Source organism: Schistocerca serialis, chromosome 1 (genome assembly GCF_023864345.2).
Source record: "Schistocerca serialis cubense isolate TAMUIC-IGC-003099 chromosome 1, iqSchSeri2.2, whole genome shotgun sequence".
NCBI lineage: Eukaryota > Metazoa > Arthropoda > Insecta > Orthoptera > Acrididae > Schistocerca > Schistocerca serialis.
Window position 1 is genome coordinate 600,637,557 of NC_064638.1, and position 23,005 is coordinate 600,660,561.

Consider the following 23,005-nt stretch of genomic DNA (forward strand, 5'->3'; position numbering starts at 1 on the left):
CACAAACAAAAAAAAAAAAAAAAAAAAAACGTCCTTGGAAATGATGTATTTTCTCCTTGTTTTCAGCCATACTGCAGTACCAACACTGTAAGAGCATGTTGGTTAATGTTTCAAGGCCACATCAGTCACCCAGACTATTGCTCCTGCGACCACTGAAAATGCTGTTACCCCATTTCAGGAACCACATGTTAATCTGGTATCTCCACAGATAACCCTTCAGTGTGATTGCACCTATGATATGGCCATATGTATGATTATGAAGCCAGCACTCTGTGGCAAGCTCTGTTGTTCATGGAGCAGGGAGGGTGGGGGAGAGTGATCCGTTGCTTTCTAGCAATGAGAAGTATTGTGTAATGTAAATCTAATTTTCTTCATCTCTTCAGAGACCCTCATAATATGAGGCAGCAAAACAGTTAAAACTTACTTTTCCGCTGAGGGGAGGTGATGATGAACCTATTGTCCAGCCTTGTTGCTTTAGCTTTCACACAGTTTCTTGCAGACATTGTGTGTGTTCAAGAGTGTTAGTATGCCATTTCAATACAGTCGGTGTAAACAAGAGGTTGCTGGGTCATTTTCCTGATCAGTATTGTACTGTCTGTGCCAGCTGGGCACTAGATGAAACCACATGGCATGCACCACCATGCTACTGTGCCGAGAGGGGTGTGGCCACATGCCGCAGCATATGAGTACTGCCACATGAGTTATAATAAAGTGATTGATTTTTATCATGTTAACCGATCATAGCACCACTTTTTGATACAACGTAATAATAAATGAGAAGTATAATATTGTAGGAAGAATACAGCGCTGTGGTCGGCGATGTCTGTATAAGACAGTAAGTGTCTGGTGCAGTTGTTAGACGCTGCTGCTCCAATGACAGGTTATCAAGATTTAAGTGAGTTTGCACCTAGTGTTACAGTCAGCACACGAGCGATGTGACACATAATCTCCGAGGTAGTGATGAAGTGGGGATTTTCCCGTACGACCATTTCATGAGTGTACTGTCAATATGAGGAATCTGATAAAACAGCAAATCTCTGACATCGCTGCAGCCAGAAAAAGATCCTGCAAGTACGGGACTGATGATGACTGAAGACAATTGTTCAACATGACAGAAATGCAACCTTTCTGCGTATTGCTGCAGATTTCAATGCTGGGCCATCAACCAGTGTCAGTATGCAAACAATTCAACAAAACATCATCGATATGGGCTTTCGGAGCCGAAATCCAACATGCTTACCCTTAATGACTGTGACAAAGATTTGTGTCTTGCTTGGGTCTGTCAATATGGACATTGGACTTGATGACCGGAAACCTGTTGCCTGGTCAGACGAGTCTCATTTCAAATTGTATCAAGTGGATGGACATGTACCTCATGAATCCATGGACCCTGCACGTCAGAAGGGGACTGTTCAGGCTGGTGGAGGCTCTGCAATGGCGTGGGGCGTGTGCAGTCGGAGTGATATGGGACCCCTTATACATCTAGATACAAGTCTGAGAGGTGACACATACGGAAGCATCCTTTCTGATCACCTGCGTGCATCACCATTGTGCATTCCAACGGACTTGGGCAGTGCCAGTAGGACAATGCAACACCCCACACAGAGCTACAGAGTGGCTCTAGGAAAACTCTTCTGAGTTTAAACACCTCTGCTGGCCACCAAACTCCCCAGACATGAACATTACTGAGCATATCTGGTATGCCTTGCAATGTGCTGTTCAGAAGAGATCTCCTCTCCCTCATACTCTTGCTGATTTGAAACTTCCTGGCAGATTAAAACTGTGCCGGACCGAGACTCGAACTCGGGACCTTTGCCTTTCGCGGGCAAGTGCTCTACCAACTGAGCTACCCAAGCACGACTCACGCACCGTCCTCACAGCTTTACTTCTGCCAGTACCTCGTCTCCTACCTTCCAAACTTTACAGGAGAGCACACAGTTTTAATATGCCAGGAAGTGTCATATCAGCGCACACTCCGCTGCAGAATGAAAATGTCATTCTTGCTAATTTATTGACAGCCCTGCAGGATTCAAGGGGTCAGTTCCCTCCAGTACTACTTCAGACCTTAGTAGAGTCCACGTCATGTTGTGTTGCGGCACTTGTGTGTGTTCATGGGGCCCTACATGATATTAGGCAGGTGTACTAGTTTATTTGCCTCTTCAGTGTAGTTTTGATACAATTTTTATTCACCTAAAATTATTATTGGTTATAAAGTTGAGATATATAGACTGATAGATAAGTGCAATGTAGCCAACTTCCCCCTAACCAATGTCTTCTTGGCTCAAATGGCTATTCAATGACTTTTCATTGTTATCTGACCTCATATTTACCGCCTTTGCTACATAGCAGTAAAACTGAAGAAGTGCTAAAGTGACTTGTCCTTGGCTATATAGAACATTTTGTGCCTGTTTGTATGCTTGCTCCTTGGTCTCCTGTTTGGCAGCTGTTGTGCAGCAATAATATATTTCACTCCATGAAGCATTTTAAATCTTTAATTTTTTAAAGATGTTGTTATAAGAATTGAAAAAGCTGCAAAATTTTCGAGGAAAGCTCATCCACATGGAACTGCTCATTCTGAGAGCTCTGCTCAGTTTTTAATCATTAGAGCTGTTCATAGGTATAATCTGGATAACTGTGGTATGTCTTTGGGGCTAACAGCCTGTGTATTGATACTTAACTCTGTGATGCCATTGTATGTTCAATTCTGAGTAATATTGGCTGGTTTGGCCAATACTTTTAGCCAGACAACTATATTTACATGTTCAGATGTACTGTAAAGAACTTGAAGCTGAATATTGCTTATAGCATTTTCATTAAGCAGTATTGATTAAAAATGTTTTAATATGCAACATGAAATGCTATAATCTGTATATTAGACATGATCAAAAAGTAATGGGGATTTTTTAATTTTGTTGGCTTTGTACATCAGATTTTCAATTTTTTTTATTGTAGTAGTGCAAATGTTCCTGATGTATGTTTGCATTTTCATATCTTTTGAACACCTAGTTCACTGTTAATAGTGGAAAAGGTTATTGGTATTTTTGAGTGCTTGACAAATTTTGACTTGAGAGAGAGAGAGAGAGAGAGAAAATAGATCAAACAATATGCATTACATTTCGTTTGAAAAAATGGGATAAAGTGCAGCACCACATTCAAAATGTTGACTGCCGCTTTTGGTGAATCTTCTATGAATAAGGCAAGGGTTTATGATCGGTATAAACATTTAAAAAAGAGTCAAGAATGTTGAAGATGGTGACCATCCTGGATGCCCTAGTGCACAAATTTCTGATGACAGTGTGGGAGAAGTAAAGAAAATGATTATGAAAAAATCACTGCATAACCACTAAGAGGTTGTTGATGATGTCAGCATATCCTTTTGCTCATGCCAAGCAATTTCTTTTTTTAATATTTTGGGTGTGAAACATGTAGTGGCAAAGATTGTTCCTAAATTGTTGCAAAGACATCACACATGAATAGCTGTATGAAGTCAACAACGAACCAGAACTTCTAAAGAAGGCTATAACAGGTGACAAAACATGGATATGTGTGTATAACACCAAAACCAAGACCCTATTGTCCCAATGGAAAGTGCCTGAAGAGCCATCATGGTTTCCTGTCTTATGCTCATATGGTTAATGAGGAATACTACCTGAAAGTTAAGTGCTGTTGTGTGAAGCAATCCTAAGACAACAACCAGAATTGCGGCAGAACCACTCCTGGAAATTGCATCATGATAATGCTCCTGATCACGGCTCAATGCTTGTTCATGATTTTTTGGCAAAAATCAAAGCTGTTATGTTGCTTCAGCAACCACATTCGTTGGACATGGCCCTCTGCAGCTCCTGTCTTTTCCCAAGGCCAAAGAGAACCACAAAGGGATGTCATTTTGCCACCATTGATGAAGTAAAACCAGAATTGCTTCAGGAGCTGAACATCATAATGAAAAGTGAGCTCCAGAAGTGCTTCAAAGATTGTAAAAGATGCTGGCAGAAGTGTGTTATACCTGACGGGGTTTGCTTTGAAGGGGAAAAGTTGATATTGATGAATAAATAAAGATTTTTTAAGAAAAACAAAAATTCCCATTACATTTTGATCATACCTTATATGTTGTTACAGTTATCAACACTATGCAGTAGTTTCTGGAAAAGTTTTGAAAATGTTATTGTGAGATTCCTATATGAACTCCAGCAATGTTTTATCACCACTGCAATCAAGTTGTGTTTTTAGAACAGTAGATGTCTCTTACAAACTACCAAAAGAAGAATTAATGCACCAGTAACCTCGCCTTTGAGTGCCCCAAAAGCACACGCACACTTAAACTTAAACTCTAATTTGCCTATATTCAGCGAGGAGTCACTAGTGACAATATCAGATCACAGCCATGCTGAAAATGCTTTCAGAAAAGAGGACCATTCATGGACAACAATAGTCTTGGATGATGAATATATGCTTATTTTAACAGCCACCTTACTTTCCTTGACCACCACTGCTATCCCTCTCCAATTTTTTCCCTTACAAATGACAATTTTTCATCTTTTTAAAACTTGGTGAAATCTTGAGGGATGATGACTTGTCTCTGTATCTGCTTCAAACACTTTGTTATTATTCTCAGTGGTCATTAAATTCTTTGAATAATGAGTTCACTTTAAAGAAGTGAAATCTCATCTCTTTGCAAGAGCATTTTGCTACTGTTGGTTATATGACTGGTTAAAACTATGCGGTGGGCTGGGAACTGAAACTGTGAAAGGCAAAGATTTGAATCCAAATGGAATGTAGTAGATCATACAATTTCACACACCACCACTGCTAATTCTGATATTTACTCTACTGTGGACTGCCTGATTTCATGACAGTAAGGTTCTGAGAACATTGGCACAAATCTGAATCACATTTAACACAATCTCTGAAAAAAATATATTATATATCACCTTAGTATTTGTCAGTTTGTATGGATGTATTCCTAAGCTTTCGGAAAACATTGGTCTTACATATGAGTAAGAAAGATATGAAACTATTTGCTTATGTATTTTGATAAAAATAACTCTTTATTTCATTATTTGCCCTGATAGTTTTAATGTTTAACCTTGGGAAATTCTTTTATTTCAGAATGGTCCTCTATTTCCATCCGAGCTACGAATGAATCCTTGTGGTGCAAAATTAAATCCTATGATATGCCCAACCAATCCAGACCTTGTTGCATATGTTTGTCACAGTGATATTTGGGTTACACATGCTGTTACAGGTAATAATTATTTTAATCTTTCTTTGCTGTATACGATCTAGTTCATATTTCTATATAGAAATGCACAAGTTATTTGACTTTTGAAGGTTCATTTTTGTATTTCATGGCTATTTGATTCAATACAAAGTAAAATATTTTGGTGCCTATAATTTTCCCATTTCGTCTAGTTGTCAACTCTGCTCTTTCTGGAATTCTTTTCTTTATAGTTTTTTTTATGTGTACTAACCTAAGCCTCAGTACCTTTTGCTAGTGTTGTGTTTCAGCTATGTGTCTGCTGTTGAATTGTTTTCATTGGATTTGTTCTTCTGTTGTACTCATACTACCTTTATCTGTATCTGTTGCATTACAGAGCTTTCTTTACTAATTTGTAACTCTCGAAGAAAGACAGCGTTTCTTTTCCTCCATGTCCGCTGTACCCATTTCGGTCTTGTAATGCATTGTACAGTGGCATGCAGAGAATGTGTATAGACATTGACTCCCAAGTTGTACTGTGTTTGTTGTGTGTATTTGTCTTTGTTGAGATATAACAATGAAAACAATTTTTGACAGAGTAATTTAATTGGAGAGAGAAAATTCTACTCACTGAGCAGTGGCAGAACACACACATCTATCCAATTAAATTATTTTGTCTTTATTGAGAACATTTTCTGATAGACTAAGCTCAATAATTTCTTGCTGTCCCACAAATACTTTCACTATGGTAACGTAGGTGTAATAGAATAAAATTCTGTCTCCATCTTCTAAAGCATTTTGTGCCATGGCTAATTTCTTGGGACAGCACAGGTGCCAACACACCCTGTGTTGTATTCAGCATTGCTGTATAATGTTCATTGTCATCCTGACACTGTAGTGCAGACATCAAATACCAACACACTAACATCAGGTACTGTTTTTTTTTGTAAGGGAAATCAGCAATAGAAACTGTCCTTATGCTTCCGATAGCATATGGGGAGGAAGCTTTGGGCCAGACAAGAGTTCATAAGTGGTTTTCTCATTTTAACAATGGTCAAATGTTAATTGAAGATGAATCATGACTGACACGTCCCAAGACTTCCCGAATGAACATTGAAAAAAAATCTGTGTTTTGATCATCTTTGATTGTCAGAGAACAATCAATAAATTCATGGAAATGCCTAGAATATCGTGGAATTTATGCCAATGAATTACGACTGAAGATTTGAAAATGAAATGTGTTGCAGCAAAATTTATTCTGTGTGTGCTTTCTGACAACCAGAGAGGCAATTGGTAGTGCATGTGAGGGGAAGTGAAAGGATAGTTAGAAACTGATCCGGATTTTGATGCAAAAGTCATCACAAGTGACAAATTGTGATGTTATGGATATGACCAGAAACCAAGCATCAGTCTAGTTAGTGGAAGACTCCATCACAGAGATCTAAAGAAAGCAGGGCAGGTGAAATCCCATTTGAAGACACTTTTGTTTGTTTTTTTCTACATCAAGGGGATCACCACTGTGAATGTGTTCCCTACAGTACCACAGTTAACCAATATTACTACCTTCAAGTGCTAAAACAATTACATGAAGCAGTGAGAAAAAAAGACCTTTATTTGACAATCTGTAGATTGGCTTTTTCAGCACCCTTGCAAACACAATATTGAAGGTAAGGCAGTTTTTGGCCAGAATACAAATGAAAACTGTTTGTCACCCACCCCACTCATTGGACCTGCACCCCCCTCCCCTCCTGTGACTTATTTTTATTCCCAAGATTGAAAAGTTATCTGAAAAGGAAGTGTTTTCAAAGCATAGAAGAAGCAATTAATAAATAAATATTGCTGGAGACACTGAACAGCGTAACTTACAGTAAAATTGTTTTCACAAAAGGTAAAATGTTGGGACGAGTGCATTATGTCTTATGGATCCTGCAGCACTTTACTGTCTGCCACCCCCACCATACTATCCCCCCCCCCCCGCCCCCTCCTTCCCCCACCCCGTCACCATCCCCATCATGCACTGGTGCTGCTACTCGCAGTGTGATTTCAGTTGTCTGAGACTGCAGTCGTGTGTGTGAGTTGCTTTTGCGCACAAACGTGTGTGTGTGTGTGTGTGTGTGTGTGTGTGTGTGTGTGTGTGTGTGTGTGTGTGATGTCTGTTGTTGATGAAGGCCTTAATGGCCGAAAGTTTTATTTGTGACAGTCTTTTTGTTATGCCTATCTGTGACTCAGCATCTCAGCTATATGGTGAGTGGCAACTTTCCTTTTCATAATATTGTTACATTTCATCCTGAATTTTCCATTGTTTGATTTGGACCCTATTTGACGATGTTTTAATTTTGAAAATGATTTGTCAAATAAATGAGTTTTTGTAAAACAGTTATTGTAAGGCAGTTTACAGCAGAAACATTATAGCATGGACAACTTAAGCTCCTGGCATTCCTATAAGTTGAGATGATGTATAACAATGTGTATGGCAGTAAGGTACAGAAAGCCTTAGAGAACAAAAGTGTGAAAAATATGCAATTGATAGAATGAAAGCAATGTCCAATGTAAGTGAAAGGTTTATTAAATAGGTGATGAGGTTAGAGATTGGTTAAAGGGAAGAAAGGGTTTAAATGGAAGTCACCTTCCCCTTACTTTTGTGTTTGTCATGGATGACTTAAGAAACAGTGGGGAAGTATCATCATCATCATCATCATCATCATCATCATCATCACCATCACCATCACTATATGGCATTTGATGGAATAAGGGAGGTGAACTTCAGCAGCAAGGAGATGCATAGGCAGAGTTTATTGGAATATATGGACTTAAATTTAATGTGAGAAAGAGTGAGTTCATGGTCATGATCAGGAAGGAGGAAGGACTACTCTAGGACTCGTGCTGGCAGGGAAGCAGCTGAAAAACATTGACAACTTCAAGTATCTTGCAAGCATATTGGAAATAAATGGAAGAAATAGTGAGGAAGTTGAAGAAATAGTGAGGAAGTTAATGAGGGAGACAGGTAAGCAGTAGTATTCGTGAGAAGTGTCAGGAGCACGATGATTTGTCTGTACTGACATAAGCTTCTGAAAGTTGGATAGTGAAGAAAAGGAACTTAAAACTGTGAAATGAAATGTCACAGAAGCAGAGCGGCAGTGACAAGGATGGACAGGTAAGAAAAGAAGAAATCAGAGAGATAGCAAGGAAATATCCTTATAGGAGTGGATGGAGTCACGATGGCTTAAGTGGTATATATGAGGGGACTTCAAAAAGTAAGTTACACGTGTTGTGCTAAGCTAAGTTCATCATGCAAAATACTGGCACATTGTGAGAAGAGAGTGAAAGTTCGGGTTCCCTGCAAATGCAGTCCTGCTGTGATACAGTTAACAGGTGCATCACAGTGTGTGAATGAAATTGTGCAGCAGCTGGAAACTTATTCCAAAGTTGAAGTATGGGAAACAGCAGTGTTCTTATTGGCAAAAAGTCTAAATTGCATACAGGTTCACCTTGAAATTCTGGTGGTATATGGTCCAAGCACAATGTCAAGTAAAGCTGGAGAGAAATGCTGCCAACAATCCGACCAAGGCCGCATGGACTTGGGGGATGCTGATCAGGAAGGAAGCCCATCGGCATTGACCATGAAGAACAATGTCCTGGCAATCGAGGAACAGACTTACAGCAATCACAGATTCTCCATCAATGAGTATATCCACACAGCAGTGATTGAATGACCCTGTGACCAAGGATAGGATTTCCATCATTAAGGAATTGAACAATTAGTGGTATGTTCCAACTGTTTTTTACAGAGGCTTTGTGACTTTGTTGAAAAGTAGTGTCATGTATCTGTGTCACTGTGAAGTGTAGTCCAGCATCCAATAAAAGTTACTTGGCCTGCTACAGTAATGTGTGATACTTTTTGAAGTCTCCCACTACTTGTAAAGAGAATGGCATGCAATAGAATACCAAGGAAGATGCATTAGTTGAGGCTCCAAAGCAAAAGACCAAGATGAAGGCTGAGGGATAGTGGACTGAAAGGAGTGGAGAAGAGTATTCACAAGAAATGTGAGGTTGTGAAAGTTGTGGCAGACAGTGGTGGGGGATGGAGTAAAATGAAGAGGGTTATTTGCAAAACAGTCCTAGCCATTGGTTGTAAACTGTTCATGATGATAACGATGACTACTTTAAACAAGAGGGCATTACAGACAAGAGAAGTCTCTTAAAAACCAAATGCGAGAAAACAGACAAAGGCTTGTGTTCGCTGCTTGCACTATATGAAAGTGAGAGGTGAACAATTAGTTTAAAAAGATGAATGTGGAGGAGAGTAATTAGAGCAGATTGGACCAGAACAAACAGGGGAAAAAACCAGAGATCCTAAACAAATTGAACTAGAGAGAGGCAAATTTTCAAAGACATAGAAAAGGGAAGATATACTTTTTGCCTCCATATACTGAGGCATAACAGATAGATGACAAACACTTTTGAAGTTTAAATATTAGGTGAAAGATGCTGGAAATGATTGTTTGAAGTATTGAAGAAGACCCAAGGATATGTAAACCATCAAATAATGAAATATAGAACTGGTTGAACAAAGTAGGTAGAGACACTGATACTATGTAAAATATGATGATGAGGGTGGTATGCTGTAGTGATTTCATTAACTTTGAAACCTGAAAAAGAAAACAGAAACCTTGACTTATTTATATTTCAAATGCAGTTAAGGAAACAAAATTAAAGGTTTGTCTAGTAAATTAGATTTCTGGCAAAGCATGTAAAATCGAATACTATTTAAATATTTTGTGCTTTAATTTTATACGTACAGGAAAATCCAGTTATACATGATAGTTACATTCTGTGGAATTGCCTCTCACACTAAATTTGAGTAAATAGTACCATTTTTTTAATATAAAATATGGGTTAGGTTTTTGTTTACTCTTCTATTAAGTTTAAAATACAAGAGTTTCTTAATATTTTAACCAAGAATAACTGTTTATCATCTTTCTGAAAAGCATTTTCATGCAAAATTTGTACACATAAAAATTTTAAACCTTGATGGTAATTTCGTCATTCTAGTCACATTCTTCTATGACACTGCAGGAAGTTTTAAACAGATAGTGTTCCTTGAATGAAGAAATAACTCACTGGTCCATTGGTTGCAGGAAGGATGTAATGTTCGGTGGCAGAATCAGGACTTCGCCATTTGAATCGATAACTGAAATTGGGTGGCTGGGAACATTATCAAGGAGGAGGAAAATTTTGAAAGGATTTTTTTTCTCATAGTGTGGTTCCAATGTTCTATTCAGTTCATAAACAAAATAATCACTAAAAATATCAGAAGTCGTTCCCTGTTTTATTCCTTTTCCAGTAAACTCCCAGCTTGCTATTGTCACAACCCTTTAGAATTTTAGAATGGTAGATCAAAAGTGGCTTTAATTTGCAATACCCTGCAGCATTGCTTTTGAAAAGGATACATTGGTCACTGGTAGCCTTAAATCCAGGGGCTATTTTTTCTCCAATAGAAATGAATGTGCATACCTAGGCATTTATTTCCAAAATTCACAGGATAGTCCTTTCCTGTCACAGTTTGTTTAAACTGGCTCCAACTGAATCTGCTGCAGCTGCCTGTCCTGTCATTGTAATGATGTGAGAGCCAAAACGATGCTTGAAACGATCAAACTAACCTGAGTTGGCTGAGAAAGGTGCTGGATCATCATCATCTTTTGTTTAATCTACATACAAGCTATTGACTTTAGCTTGAAAACCAGTTCCAGAGAGTGACATGTGCTGTTGGTTGTGGTGCTCAATCCAGTGGCCTAGCATTTTTTCCATTCCTTCCATTGCCTCCAAATGAGATTTGGTCACTCTCATCACACTTAGTTGAAGACTGAACAGTTGAAGATTGAGCAGTTTTTTTGAATTGATTCTGTATTGTCATGAATAATTCTTACAGTGGATTCACTAAGCCCCACAGCATGCTGTACGTCAACAATACATTCACACTTTTCGTAGAGATCCAAAACTTCTAACTTTGTTTGTCTTGAATACGACCTTAGACAGTTTTATCCCTCTACAGGCACACTATCTTTCCTTTGTTTTAAACCAAACTTTAAATATGAAACTTGTCAAGTGCAACCAACTCTACCGACTTAAACTGAAGATTCACATCATGACAAACATGGCAGAAGATGCACGTTGAGATACACTAGCGTTTTACAACTTCTATGTACTATTAACAGATAGCAGTACTGCACTTAAATGTAAAATGGCGTATATGCAAAAACGCAGATAACGAATCAGTGTATAATGGGGTCTACCTGTATAAAAATTCACCTAAACATAAATTTTGTTTGTTAATACTGGTAATGAAATTATAGGCCAAATATACTTACTGAATAATAAATTGCTTTAGGTGCTACAAACCGACTGACGTTTGCACATAAGGGTGGACGTACTTTGGCTGAAGATCCACTTAGTGCCGGCATTCCTTCATATGTCATGCAAGAGGAGTTCAGTCGTTACCAAGGGTATTGGTGGCAGCCCAAGACGACAGGTATACAGGGTTGATGAGTGGGTATGAGTTAATGTCAATTCTAATTTTTAATTCTGCATGACTAATGCAACACACACAAATTTTATTACTATTCATTTTGAATTCCTTTTATTCACACCTGTGCTATGTCTGTGATCGAATTATTCTGTTTCATATTAGATTTTTCATTAATTACTGGAAAAAGACAAAATAAGAAATTTAGTTTTACTTATACTTTGCATTGAGATAATTGAAAATAATACTGGTATTTAGGAAAAGATTGTAAGGATTCAAAGGAACCAACCCAGCATTCATGTGGAATGATCTAGGAAAAATATTTATTTCTGGACAGCTGGAAAATGATTTGAAACCTGCTCCTCATGGAAGTTTTAAGTATAAATGGGGAAAGTTCAGATTTTGCAATAGCTGATGCAGACAATTCGTAGTTTGTTAGTGTGCTGAATAAGTTTTGTTAATAGATGGTTGGCTGGTTGTGAGCAATATGGTTATCAACAGTCTTCAGTTGTTGAGTTTAATGCCAGATACTATTGCTTTCTTTGCATGATATTTCAATGATGCGACTTATCACCTTTATCAGGTGCTACCTGAGACTGATCATCAGGATGAAGGCCACTAGTCACACCACCAAAATAAACTTCAAACAAGACTAAGATATTTGGCAGTACACCCAACAACTCAGGAATGTCAACAGATCACGTGGAAAGCCTGAAGAATTACAGTGCGGTTGTTCTTGCTGAATGTTCAACCTCCATCGTATGTAACTGACCCAAAGAAGCATCCTTGGAAAAATGAGAGTACTGAGACATGGAGGAAGCTGTGGTACATCTTCACTTAAGCTGTGGCACATTTTCAGTTATATGTAAAGAGCTTCCTAGAAATTAGGTTTTCGTGCTCTTTGTTTGACACAAAAAAGAAGTGATGGAGAGATATTATCCACTGACAAGAATGTTGTTATTTTATTAGAGTAGAGGGAACAGGCAGGTAGGTGGGTTTTGAGAGTAGAAACAGAAATACAAAGTTGAGAACATTCGTGTCACAGCTCAACGCCAATGGTGCGGGTCTTGCTGTGAACCCTCTCGTGTGTGGACATTAAAACTGAAGTAAAGTCACTGACTGAAAGGGCCATAGAGAGCAAATGTTTAAGACAGCATGTAACATGGATCAAAATTAGCGCCTGTGAACAAAGCTAGAATTACCTTGCACAATAATATGCAGTACAGCTGGAGTTCCAAATCAAAACCTGGTTCCAACAAAGTAGGTAACAGTCGCTTCAAGAATGGGTGTAATGAATGACCAGGTATGAATTGCTAATCTGCCTGGTATTTATTTCCCGAAGAGGACCGAGCGAGGTGGCACAGTGGTTAGACACTGGACTTGCATTCGGGAGGACAACGGTTCAATCCCGTGTCCAGCCATCCTGATTTAGGTTTTCTGTGATTTCCCTAAATCACTCCAGGCAAATGCTGGGATGGTTCCTTTCAAGGGGCGCAGCCGACTTCCTTCCCCATCCTTCCCTAATCCGATGAGACCGATGACCTCGCTGTCTGGTCTCCTTCCCCAAATAACCCAACCCAACCCTCCCGAAGAGGGATAATGACCATCCCTAAGTAATGTATCTGCAGTGACCCTGGAATTGCAGCTGCTGAATGTGGAACTATGTGTGGTTCAAATATAATCACAACCACTGTACAGGTATGTCGTCATATGACTGAAATGGCAGAATATTAAAACCATCCCCACATTAACTGGCACAAAGGGTTCATAATGCTCAGGGTAGAATTGGGGCCAGCTATGTTAGTGGGCAGGGGAGACAGCCATCCCACTAACAGCTCTGTTGGAACCGGGTTGCCATTCCCTTTATTTGAACACACACTGGTTAGAAGCTCTGTACAGCTTATGAGTTCGACACAAAACAGAAGCTTCTGGCTGGCTGTGATTACACACAAGATGAACACTGTGGGTCTTTCTTTAAAGGCCAAATCCATCATAATGCTGTTAGAAATCCAAAAACACCAGGAACAGTCAGCATAGGTTATCAGCAGAAAGGTAGCTGGACTGTATCTGGTAAGCATGCAGGAGGAGAAGGCTTATTCCAGCTTATTGCTGATTACTCTCAAACTTATGCTAGTATGTGGAGCTGCCACTTATGGGAATGAGTATGTAGTCTCGGTCTGAGTTGCTGGATACAGCAGGTTCAGTAACTGAGAATTATTCCTCTGGTAGAGTTGGGTCTTCGCAATTGAGGACAGTGGTTCAATATCAGTAGGCCACTCATACTCTTGCCTGTGACCTTGGTTGTGTTGCCCAAGGGCATGTTTAGAGGTTGTAACATGCCATGCTGGTGTCAACGGCACGGGGATGTGGGGATGTAGATAGTGGATGTTAGGGAGATGATATCTGAAGTTGACCAGCTTGGTGGAATAGCTGGCAGTGATGGCAGTCTCAGATGTTTACCTGGGACTGAAGAGATCCTACTGGGGGTGTAACATCACTTAGTTGTCACAAACTGGAGCTTATTGTGATGATGCTTGAGGTACAGTTGTCTGCTCGCTGCTTCACTGTGTCAACTTCAGTATATAACATTCCAAATTAGAGAGGCAGTATTGTGGTATGGTTTTGGCTGTGAGGGCTGGGCTTGGTGGGTTGGACACAGTAGATTAAAGAGGGTATGGTGCCTGCAGCCATTAAACTTCTCAACTGGACTGTCGCTGTTTAGGTTTGGATCTATTTGAAGTGGGGAAGCATCTCTGGTTTTCCGCAGAGGTTGCCATCATCATGTTGTGCACTTGGGCCTTGAATGTTCTGATGAACTGATTTGTTTCTGAATATGACTCTGGATGACACTATGTCTTTAATTTTGCAAAAGGATCAGAATTCCCCTTGTAACTGCATCATTTTTAGATACTTTGGTGTGTATCACTTGCTCTAGAGTGCAGATTGTCACTAGTGCTCAGATTGTAGGTGTGTGTGATGATGATGGCATCTGATCAACATGCAGAAAGTTAGAGAGAGCATCGGCGAGTAACCACCTAACACCAAACTATCTTGAATAGAGCTACAAAGTCTCTGCGCATCTGGTACCATGAGTGATTTGGAGTAGGCAATGGGGATTAATGTTGCACTGGATCAGGCTTCTTTTGGATGGGTGTTTGGCAAGTCCAAACTAATGATAGTGTCAGTGTCCAGCCATTTTACTTGATGCATTGCCAGTAGCAATTCCATTCTCGACCCCACCCCTTCCCTAGTGTGCCTCACGTAGTAGCTTGAGGATGTGTTACTGGAATGTGGTTGTGATTGTCACCCTGTCTGTGGCCCCGAGAAGTACCCACTGACGATGTTGAGTTGCTGGTGCATTGAGAAATACATCTATGGTGCAATTTCTGTAAGTTAGGGCTGGTGCTCTGATCATCAGAGCTTCAGGTAACATGCTGCTTTATGTAACATCAGGTCCTGATCTGTAACTGCAGCCAACTTCCGGACCACCATGAGGATCTTATCCTTTGTGTGCCTAATATTTTTGTAGAGGTAGAAGCAGAATGCCTCTAACCCGTTAAACTTGTAATCAAAACTTGTGGGTAGACACAACATTGTGTTGGTTCTGTAGTTTGAGTGGTTGGCAGGTAGTCTCTGACCAAGGTAGTTGATCAGAAATGGTCCCCACCACTGCAGTCATTTCACTGTCTTATGTGATAGGTTTGTATGGGGGTCAAAAAGTAAAACTACAGCCTGTATTCACTGAGCATGTGTGCTTTTGTTGTAAACTAGAAAATGTTGACACTCTTGATACTATAAATAAGACGATGCCTCATTTCCTATTTGGCTATGTCACCTGTCCCACTGGTAGTGTTATAGATGCATACCAGTAAACCATTGATTGTTTAAGGAACCGAACTCCCATTTATAAAACAGCTTCTAAATACTTTACAAACGAGTTAATGTGTTAGATATTTGATGTTAAGCATGTAAGTGAGAAACAGTTAAGAATGGGTTTGAAATTTTGTGTAAAGTTTGTTGCAAGTCACTAAATGCTTTCAATCTAAAATACTGAAGCACTATAACCTGGGTATATGTTTGTGGTGAGGAACGCTGCCTCGAGGCGCGCGCACACACACAATTCCTTACTGTAATACTTGTCTTACTTAAAGATAAGATTATATATCTTAATAAGTAGATTATGACAGCATTTAAAATTTTTAAATTTGGTCAATAACTATGTGAAATATTGAAAAAGGTGATTTCTCTTTCCTCTGGAAACTGTTAGATAGGCAACCTGAAACTGGAACTGTGAACTGCAATAGCCATTTAGTAATATGGATGCAATGTGCTGTCGTGGGGACTCACGTGACAGCACAGCACCCATTCCAACTGTAAAGCATATGTTTTTAGGACTAAATGCTTCCCTAATGTGAATGTGGGCAGGCATGGGGCAAACAGTTTTCTACCTTCAAGAAACCTGCACAACATGTGGGAATTCAATGAGATTTGACTCACTTTTTGTTAGAAGCTGGAGGAGGTATGATATCTGCACAGTATTTAGTGTAACGCCACAATAAGCTGTCTTGTTCAAGATCAATGGAAACAGTTTCAAATTTTTGGGTGCAGGAGATTACTAATTGCTTCAGTGTATATACCAGAGACTATCTTTGCTCAGTATGTGGTTGAAGTGTTGAACTATTGGTTAGAAAAACTATACTTGCTTGATTTCAATCTAAGCCCACTCACTCTTGTGTCCCTCAGGTAGCCGTTATAAGTTATTGAGTTGTTGCGACTGGGTGGACTTCGCGATTTTCATTCAGATTGTTCCCAGATTGTGGTACACCCTCTATAAGCTGCTCTATGTATTTTTGAAATGTTGTTGTAGCACTCATATCTTTCAAAGTTAAAATTTCTTTTCATTTGTTTGTGGCAGGGTGCTACAGCAGTCAGCTTCAAATTATTTTGGAATAAAAGGAGTCTTGGTTGCAAAGTTATTTAATATCAGTGACGCGTTTCACACTTTTGGTGCATCATCAGATTGTCTATAAAATCAATTAGAAACAAACAGAGGAAGGGGCATGGTCCTCACTTGTACAACTATGCAGCTAAAATGAACTAAAAGTAATAGAAACTTACACAGGGTGTATCATAATTAATGGTGTAAAGACATATAGTTGAAAGTACACGATACTAGAAGGAAAAAAGTCTCAGTAAACATAGGCTCGAAAATGCATACCTTAAGAGCTATGAGCAATTTTTCATCTTCGTTACTGTGAAGGAAATCTCTTCTACTGCAAGCTTTGTTTACTGGACTTTTTTTCTTGTTTTGATCCATATTATCACTTCCCAAAATATGGAAAGCAAAGAGCCTGCAGTAGAAGGGATTTGCTTCACAGTATCGAAGATGAAAAATTACTCGTAGCTCTTAAGGTATGCAGTTTCGACCCTACGTTTACTGAGACTTTTTTGCTTCTAGTATTGTGTACTTTCAACTGTGTGCGTTTATGCCATTAATTATTATACACCCTGTATAAAAGTAGCTGGGTGTGTAACCCATCCATAATAAAGCCTTACAAAATGGAAAACAGATGTAACAGTAACTGGATACATAATCCATCCATCATAAAATGCAAAATGGACATAGTTAAAAGAAAAAAAGACTGCCAGTATATCACATGTTTTGCACACATACATCTTAATGTTAATAGTCTTATGTAGTTTTCGTATTTTGTAAATTTGCCTTACGTTGGTCACACATGCCACTTGGGCACCTTGTTTCACTATATACAATCTTTGCTTCTTGATCTGCCACAGTAATATTTTTGTGCGTGCCAAACATACATTGTGCTGTGTGTGGCTCATACTGCTTTTGTTTTGTAAGTGTAGCCCTATTCTGTACTACTGTGGTAGAGTCAGCTGGTGTGTTCAGGGTAGCATGCGATGTTGGTTGAAATGTTTCCACCACTTTCTTGTACCTTCTTGATGATACACTGGGTGTCTTCTTTTCTTTTAAGTAGGTCCACTTTGCTTTTTATGTGTTTTTATGATGAGTGTATTACAGATCCAGTTACTGTTGTGTCCATTTCCCATTGTACATGGCTTTATTATGGTTGGGTCAGATATCCAGCTACTTTTATGTAAGTTTCTATTACTTTTAGTTCATTTTATCTGTGTAGTCATACAAGATACAGCCATGCCCCTTCCACTGTTTGTTTCTAATTGATTGGCTCCTTGTTTTATAGACTCTCTGATGTTGCCCCAAAACTGTGAAACAAGTCATTGATTTAAATAACTTTGCAACCAAGACTGGTTTTATTCTGAGGTAACATATTATATTGATTGCCTGAAAGCTGTGTTAACTGCTGTAAAACTCTTTGAATCCACATATAAGGGTAATACATGAGCAGCAGCTAAAGCTATCGTAGGATATAACTGGTCACCTGATAACTTAGCCAGTAGTTCTTCTGGATGCGGAATAAAATGAACATCTACATTATATTGAAGAGTGGTAGATGATTTAAAGTCGCCACAAATCGAAACTGTGCCTTTAGGCTTCATAATTATCACCATGGGTGTTCCCCCCAGGGGCCCCACCACTCTTTGGCAGGTTCATGCTTGGCTACCTTGGGGCCCCAGCCTTTGCAGCATCTTTTCCCACCGAGCGAGGTGGTGCAGTGGTTAGACACTGGACTCGCATTCGGGAGGACGACGGTTCAATCCCGCGTCCGGCCATCCTGATTTAGGTTTTCCGTGATTTCCCTAAATCACTCCAGGCAAATGCCGGGATGGTTCCTCTGAAAGGGCACGGCCGACTTCCTTCCCCATCCTTCCCTAATCCGATGAGACCGATGACCACGCTGTCTGGTCTCCTTCCCCAAACCAACCAACCAACCAACCATCTTTTCCCTTCTGTGCTGCATGTCTATCCTCTTGCTGTTCTTTTTCCCTCCCTTGGGGAACATGTCAGGTATTTTTCCAGGAATGTTCTGCATTGACTGTAGCTGACTTAAGAACAGTCTCACCACTGTTTTTCATTGCCTTTTCCTTTCTTCATTCACCTTCTCCTATACTTCTTTTGCTTTGGCATTTGAGGCTTCTCTTTTTCTTCTTCCTCCCTGTGCATTCCTGAATGCCGGTCCTTGCGTCTGACGTGTAACAGGTGACTTGGTAATGCATAATTCCCAGCCCTGGGTCGACAGGTAGGGTCTGCACGTACCCCCTGGTACAGGCCAGGCCCAGGGAGGGGCTATTGCCTGAGCTGCTACCTTCCCAAATTGCTGATCAGTCCCTGTGTCAGGTGTTTGAGAGTTGTAACCTGAGGTGCCCCCCCATGAACCATGGACCTTGCCGTTGGTGGGGAGGCTTGCGTGCCTCAGCGATACAGATAGCCGTACCGTAGGTACAACCACAACGGAGGGGTATCTGTTGAGAGGCCAGACAAACGTGTGGTTCCTGAAGAGGGGCAGCAGCCTTTTCAGTAGTTGCAAGGGCAACAGTCTGGATGATTGACTGATCTGGCCTTGTAACAATAACCAAAACGGCCTTGCTGTGCTGGTACTGCGAACGGCTGAAAGCAAGGGGAAACTACGGCCGTAATTTTTCCCGAGGGCATGCAGCTTTACTGTATGATTAAATGATGATGGTGTCCTCTTGGGTAAAATATTCCGGAGGTAAAATAGTCCCCCATTCGGATCTCCGGGCGGGGACTACTCAAGAGGATGTCTTTATCAGGAGAAAGAAAACTGGTGTTCTACAGATCGGAGCGTGGAATGTCAGATCCCTTAATCGGGCAGGTAGGTTAGAAAATTTAAAAAGGGAAATGGATAGGTTAAAGTTAGATATAGTGGGAATTAGTGAAGTTCGGTGGCAGGAGGAACAAGACTTCTGGTCAGGTGACTACAGGGTTATAAACACAAAGTCAAATAGGGGTAATGCAGGAGTAGGTTTAATAATGAATAGGAAAATGGGAATTCGGGTAAGCTACTACAAACAGCATAGTGAACGCATTATTGTGGCCAAGATAGATACGAAGCCCACACCTACTACAGTAGTACAAGTTTATATGCCAACTAGCTCTGCAGATGATGAAGAAATTGAAGAAATGTATGATGAAATAAAAGAAATTATTCATATAGTGAAGGGAGACGAAAATTGAATAGTCATGGGTGACTGGAATTCGAGTGTAGGAAAAGGGAGAGAATGAAACGTAGTAGGTGAATATGGATTGGGGCTAAGAAATGAAAGAGGAAGCCGCCTGATAGAATTTTGCACAGAGCACAACTTAATCATAGCTAACACTTGGTTTAAGAATCATGATAGAAGGTTGTATACATGGAACAACCCTGGAGATACTAAAAGGTATCAGATAGATTATATAATGGTAAGACAGAGATTTAGGAACCAGATTTTAAATTGTAAGACATTTCCAGGGGCAGATGTGGACTCTGACCACAATCTATTGGTTATGACCTGTAGATTAAAACTGAAGAAACTGCAAAAAGGTGGGAATTTAAGGAGATGGGACCTGGATAAACTGAAAGAACCAGAGGTTGTACAGAGTTTCAGGGAGAGCATAAGGGAACAATTGAAAGGAATGGGGGAAAGAAATACAGTAGAAGAAGAATGGGTAGCTCTGAGGGATGAAGTAGTGAAGGCAGCAGACGATCAAGTAGGTAAAAAGAAGAGGGTTAGTAGAAATCCTTGGGTAACAGAAGAAATATTGAATTTAATTGATGAAAGGAGAAAATATAAAAATGCAGTAAATGAAGCAGGCAAAAAGGAATACAAACGTCTCAAAAATGAGATCGACAGGAAGTGCAAAATGGCTAAGCAGGGATGGCTAGAGGACAAATGTAAGGATGTAGAGGCTTATCTCACTAGGGGTAAGATAGATACCGCCTACAGGAAAATTAAAGAGACCTTTGGAGATAAGAGAACGACTTGTATGAATATCAAGAGCTCAGATGGAAACCCAGTTCTAACCAAAGAAGGGAAAGCAGAAAGGTGGAAGGAGTATATAGAGGGTCTATACAAGGGCGATGCACTTGAGGACAATATTATGGAAATGGAAGAGGATGTAGATGAAGATGAAATGGGAGATACGATACTGCGTGAAGAGTTTGACAGAGCACTGAAGGACCTGAGTCGAAACAAGGCCCCCGGAGTAGACAACATTCCATTGGAACTACTGACGGCCTTGGGAGAGCCAGTCCTGACAAAACTCTACCATCTGGTGAGCAAGATGTATGAAACAGGCGAAATACCCTCAGACTTCAAGAAGAATATAATAATTCCAATCCCAAAGGAAGCAGGTGTTGACAGATATGAAAATTACCGAACAATCAGTTTAATAAGCCACAGCTGCAAAGTACTAACACGAATTCTTTACAGACGAATGGAAAAACTAGTAGAAGCTGACCTCGGGGAAGATCAATTTGGATTCCGTAGAAATACTGGAACACGTGAGGCAATACTGACCTTACGACTTATTTTAGAAGAAAGATTAAGGAAAGGCAAACCTACGTTTCTAGCATTTGTAGACTTAGAGAAAGCTTTCGACAATGTTGACTGGAATACTCTCTTTCAAATTCTAAAGGTGGCAGGGGTAAAATACAGGAAGCGAAAGGCTATTTACAACTTGTACAGAAACCAGATGGCAGTTATAAGAGTTGAGGGACATGAAAGGGAAGCAGTGGTTGGGAAGGGAGTAAGACAGGGTTGTAGCCTCTCCCCGATGTTATTCAATCTCTATATTGAGCAAGCAGTAAAGGAAACAAAAGAAAAATTTGGAGTAGGTATTAAAATCCATGGAGAAGAAATAAAAACTTTGATGTTCGCCGATGACATTGTAATTCTGTCAGAGACAGCAAAGGACTTGGAAGAGCAGTTGAACGGAATGGATGGTGTCTTGAAGTGAGGATATAAAATGAACATCAACAAAAGCAAAACGAGGATAATGGAATGTAGTCGAGTTAAGTCGGGTGATGCTGAGGGTATTAGATTAGGAAATGAGACACTTAAAGTAGTAAAGGAGTTTTGCTATTTGGGGAGCAAAATAACTGATGATGGATGAAGTAGAGAGGATATAAAATGTAGACTGGCAATGGCAAGGAAAGCATTTCTGAAGAAGAGAAATTTGTTAACATCGAGTATAGATTTAAGTGTCAGGAAGTTATTTCTGAAAGTATTTGTATGGAGTGTAGCCATGTATGGAAGTGAAACATGGACGGTAAATAGTTTGGACAAGAAGAGAATAGAAGCTTTTGAAATGTGGTGCTACAGAAGAATGCTGAAGATTAGATGGGTAGATCACATAACTAATGAGGAAGTATTGAATAGGATTGGGGAGAAGAGAAGTTTGTGGCACAACTTGACCAGAAGAAGGGATCGGTTGGTAGGACATGTTCTGAGGCATCAAGGGATCACCAATTTAGTATTTGAGGGCAGCGTGGAGGGTAAAAATCATAGGGGGAGACCAAGAGATGAATACACTAAGCAGATTCAGAAGGATGTAGGTTGCAGTAGGTACTGGGAGATGAAAAAGCTTGCACAGGATAGAGTAGCATGGAGAGCTGCATCAAACCAGTCTCAGGACTGAAGACCACAACAACAACAACAACAACAACAACAACAACCTGAGGTGTGAACAGTCACCTAAGGCGGGTGCACCCCCTTATGGAGGGGCCCCCAGTTGGAAGCATGCCATTGCAGACGCTGACAATCATAGGGGATTTTGTCACAATGAGCCAATCATCTTAACAACCAACATGTACGAAATGTAAACGGAATGAGGCTAATGATTCAAAGACCCTGCCAGCTGCACCATGGTTCCTCGTGGTTTCACGTAGTGAAGATGGTCAGTCCTTAACAATGGTAAATCCATTTCTTATTCAAAAAGGTGTTGATGCAGTTGCTGGCCCTGTGAAAGCTGCTCTCGTTTACGGAACGGCACTTCGCTTTTGGAGACTAGTTCTGATTCTCAAGCACAACAACTGCTTGTCACTTTGCTTCTCCACGACTACACTATTCATGTCAGGGCCCGTAGAACTCTGAATTCTTCCTGTGGTGTTGTTTACACTAGGCTGCTCGATGGTCTGACCGAGGCTGAAATCCAAACATACCTCTCTGATCAGGCTGTCATTGCCATCCATTGGGTAATGGAAAAGGTAGATGCCTTCTTAGTGTCCACACAATCATTTTCTCGCCTTTGATAGAGTGGTGCTTCCATCCATGAAGAAGGCAGGCTATGAAGTTATCACCGTCCGACCGAACATTCTGAACCCGAGGTGCTACTAAAAGTGTCATTG

At 40.1% G+C, this 23,005-nt stretch overlaps 1 protein-coding gene across 3 annotated transcripts in view; it reads left to right on the forward strand.

The window, feature by feature from the left end:
• The window catches only part of LOC126477140 (dipeptidyl peptidase 9), a 213,278-nt gene that overhangs the window by 40,058 nt on the left and 150,215 nt on the right, over positions 1–23,005 (forward strand). For all 3 annotated transcript variants that reach the window (XM_050103594.1, XM_050103595.1, XM_050103597.1), the window contains 2 exons: positions 5,107–5,242; positions 11,583–11,723. In XM_050103594.1, the coding sequence (XP_049959551.1) occupies positions 5,107–5,242; positions 11,583–11,723 (277 nt within the window). The remainder of the gene's footprint in view (positions 1–5,106; positions 5,243–11,582; positions 11,724–23,005) is intronic.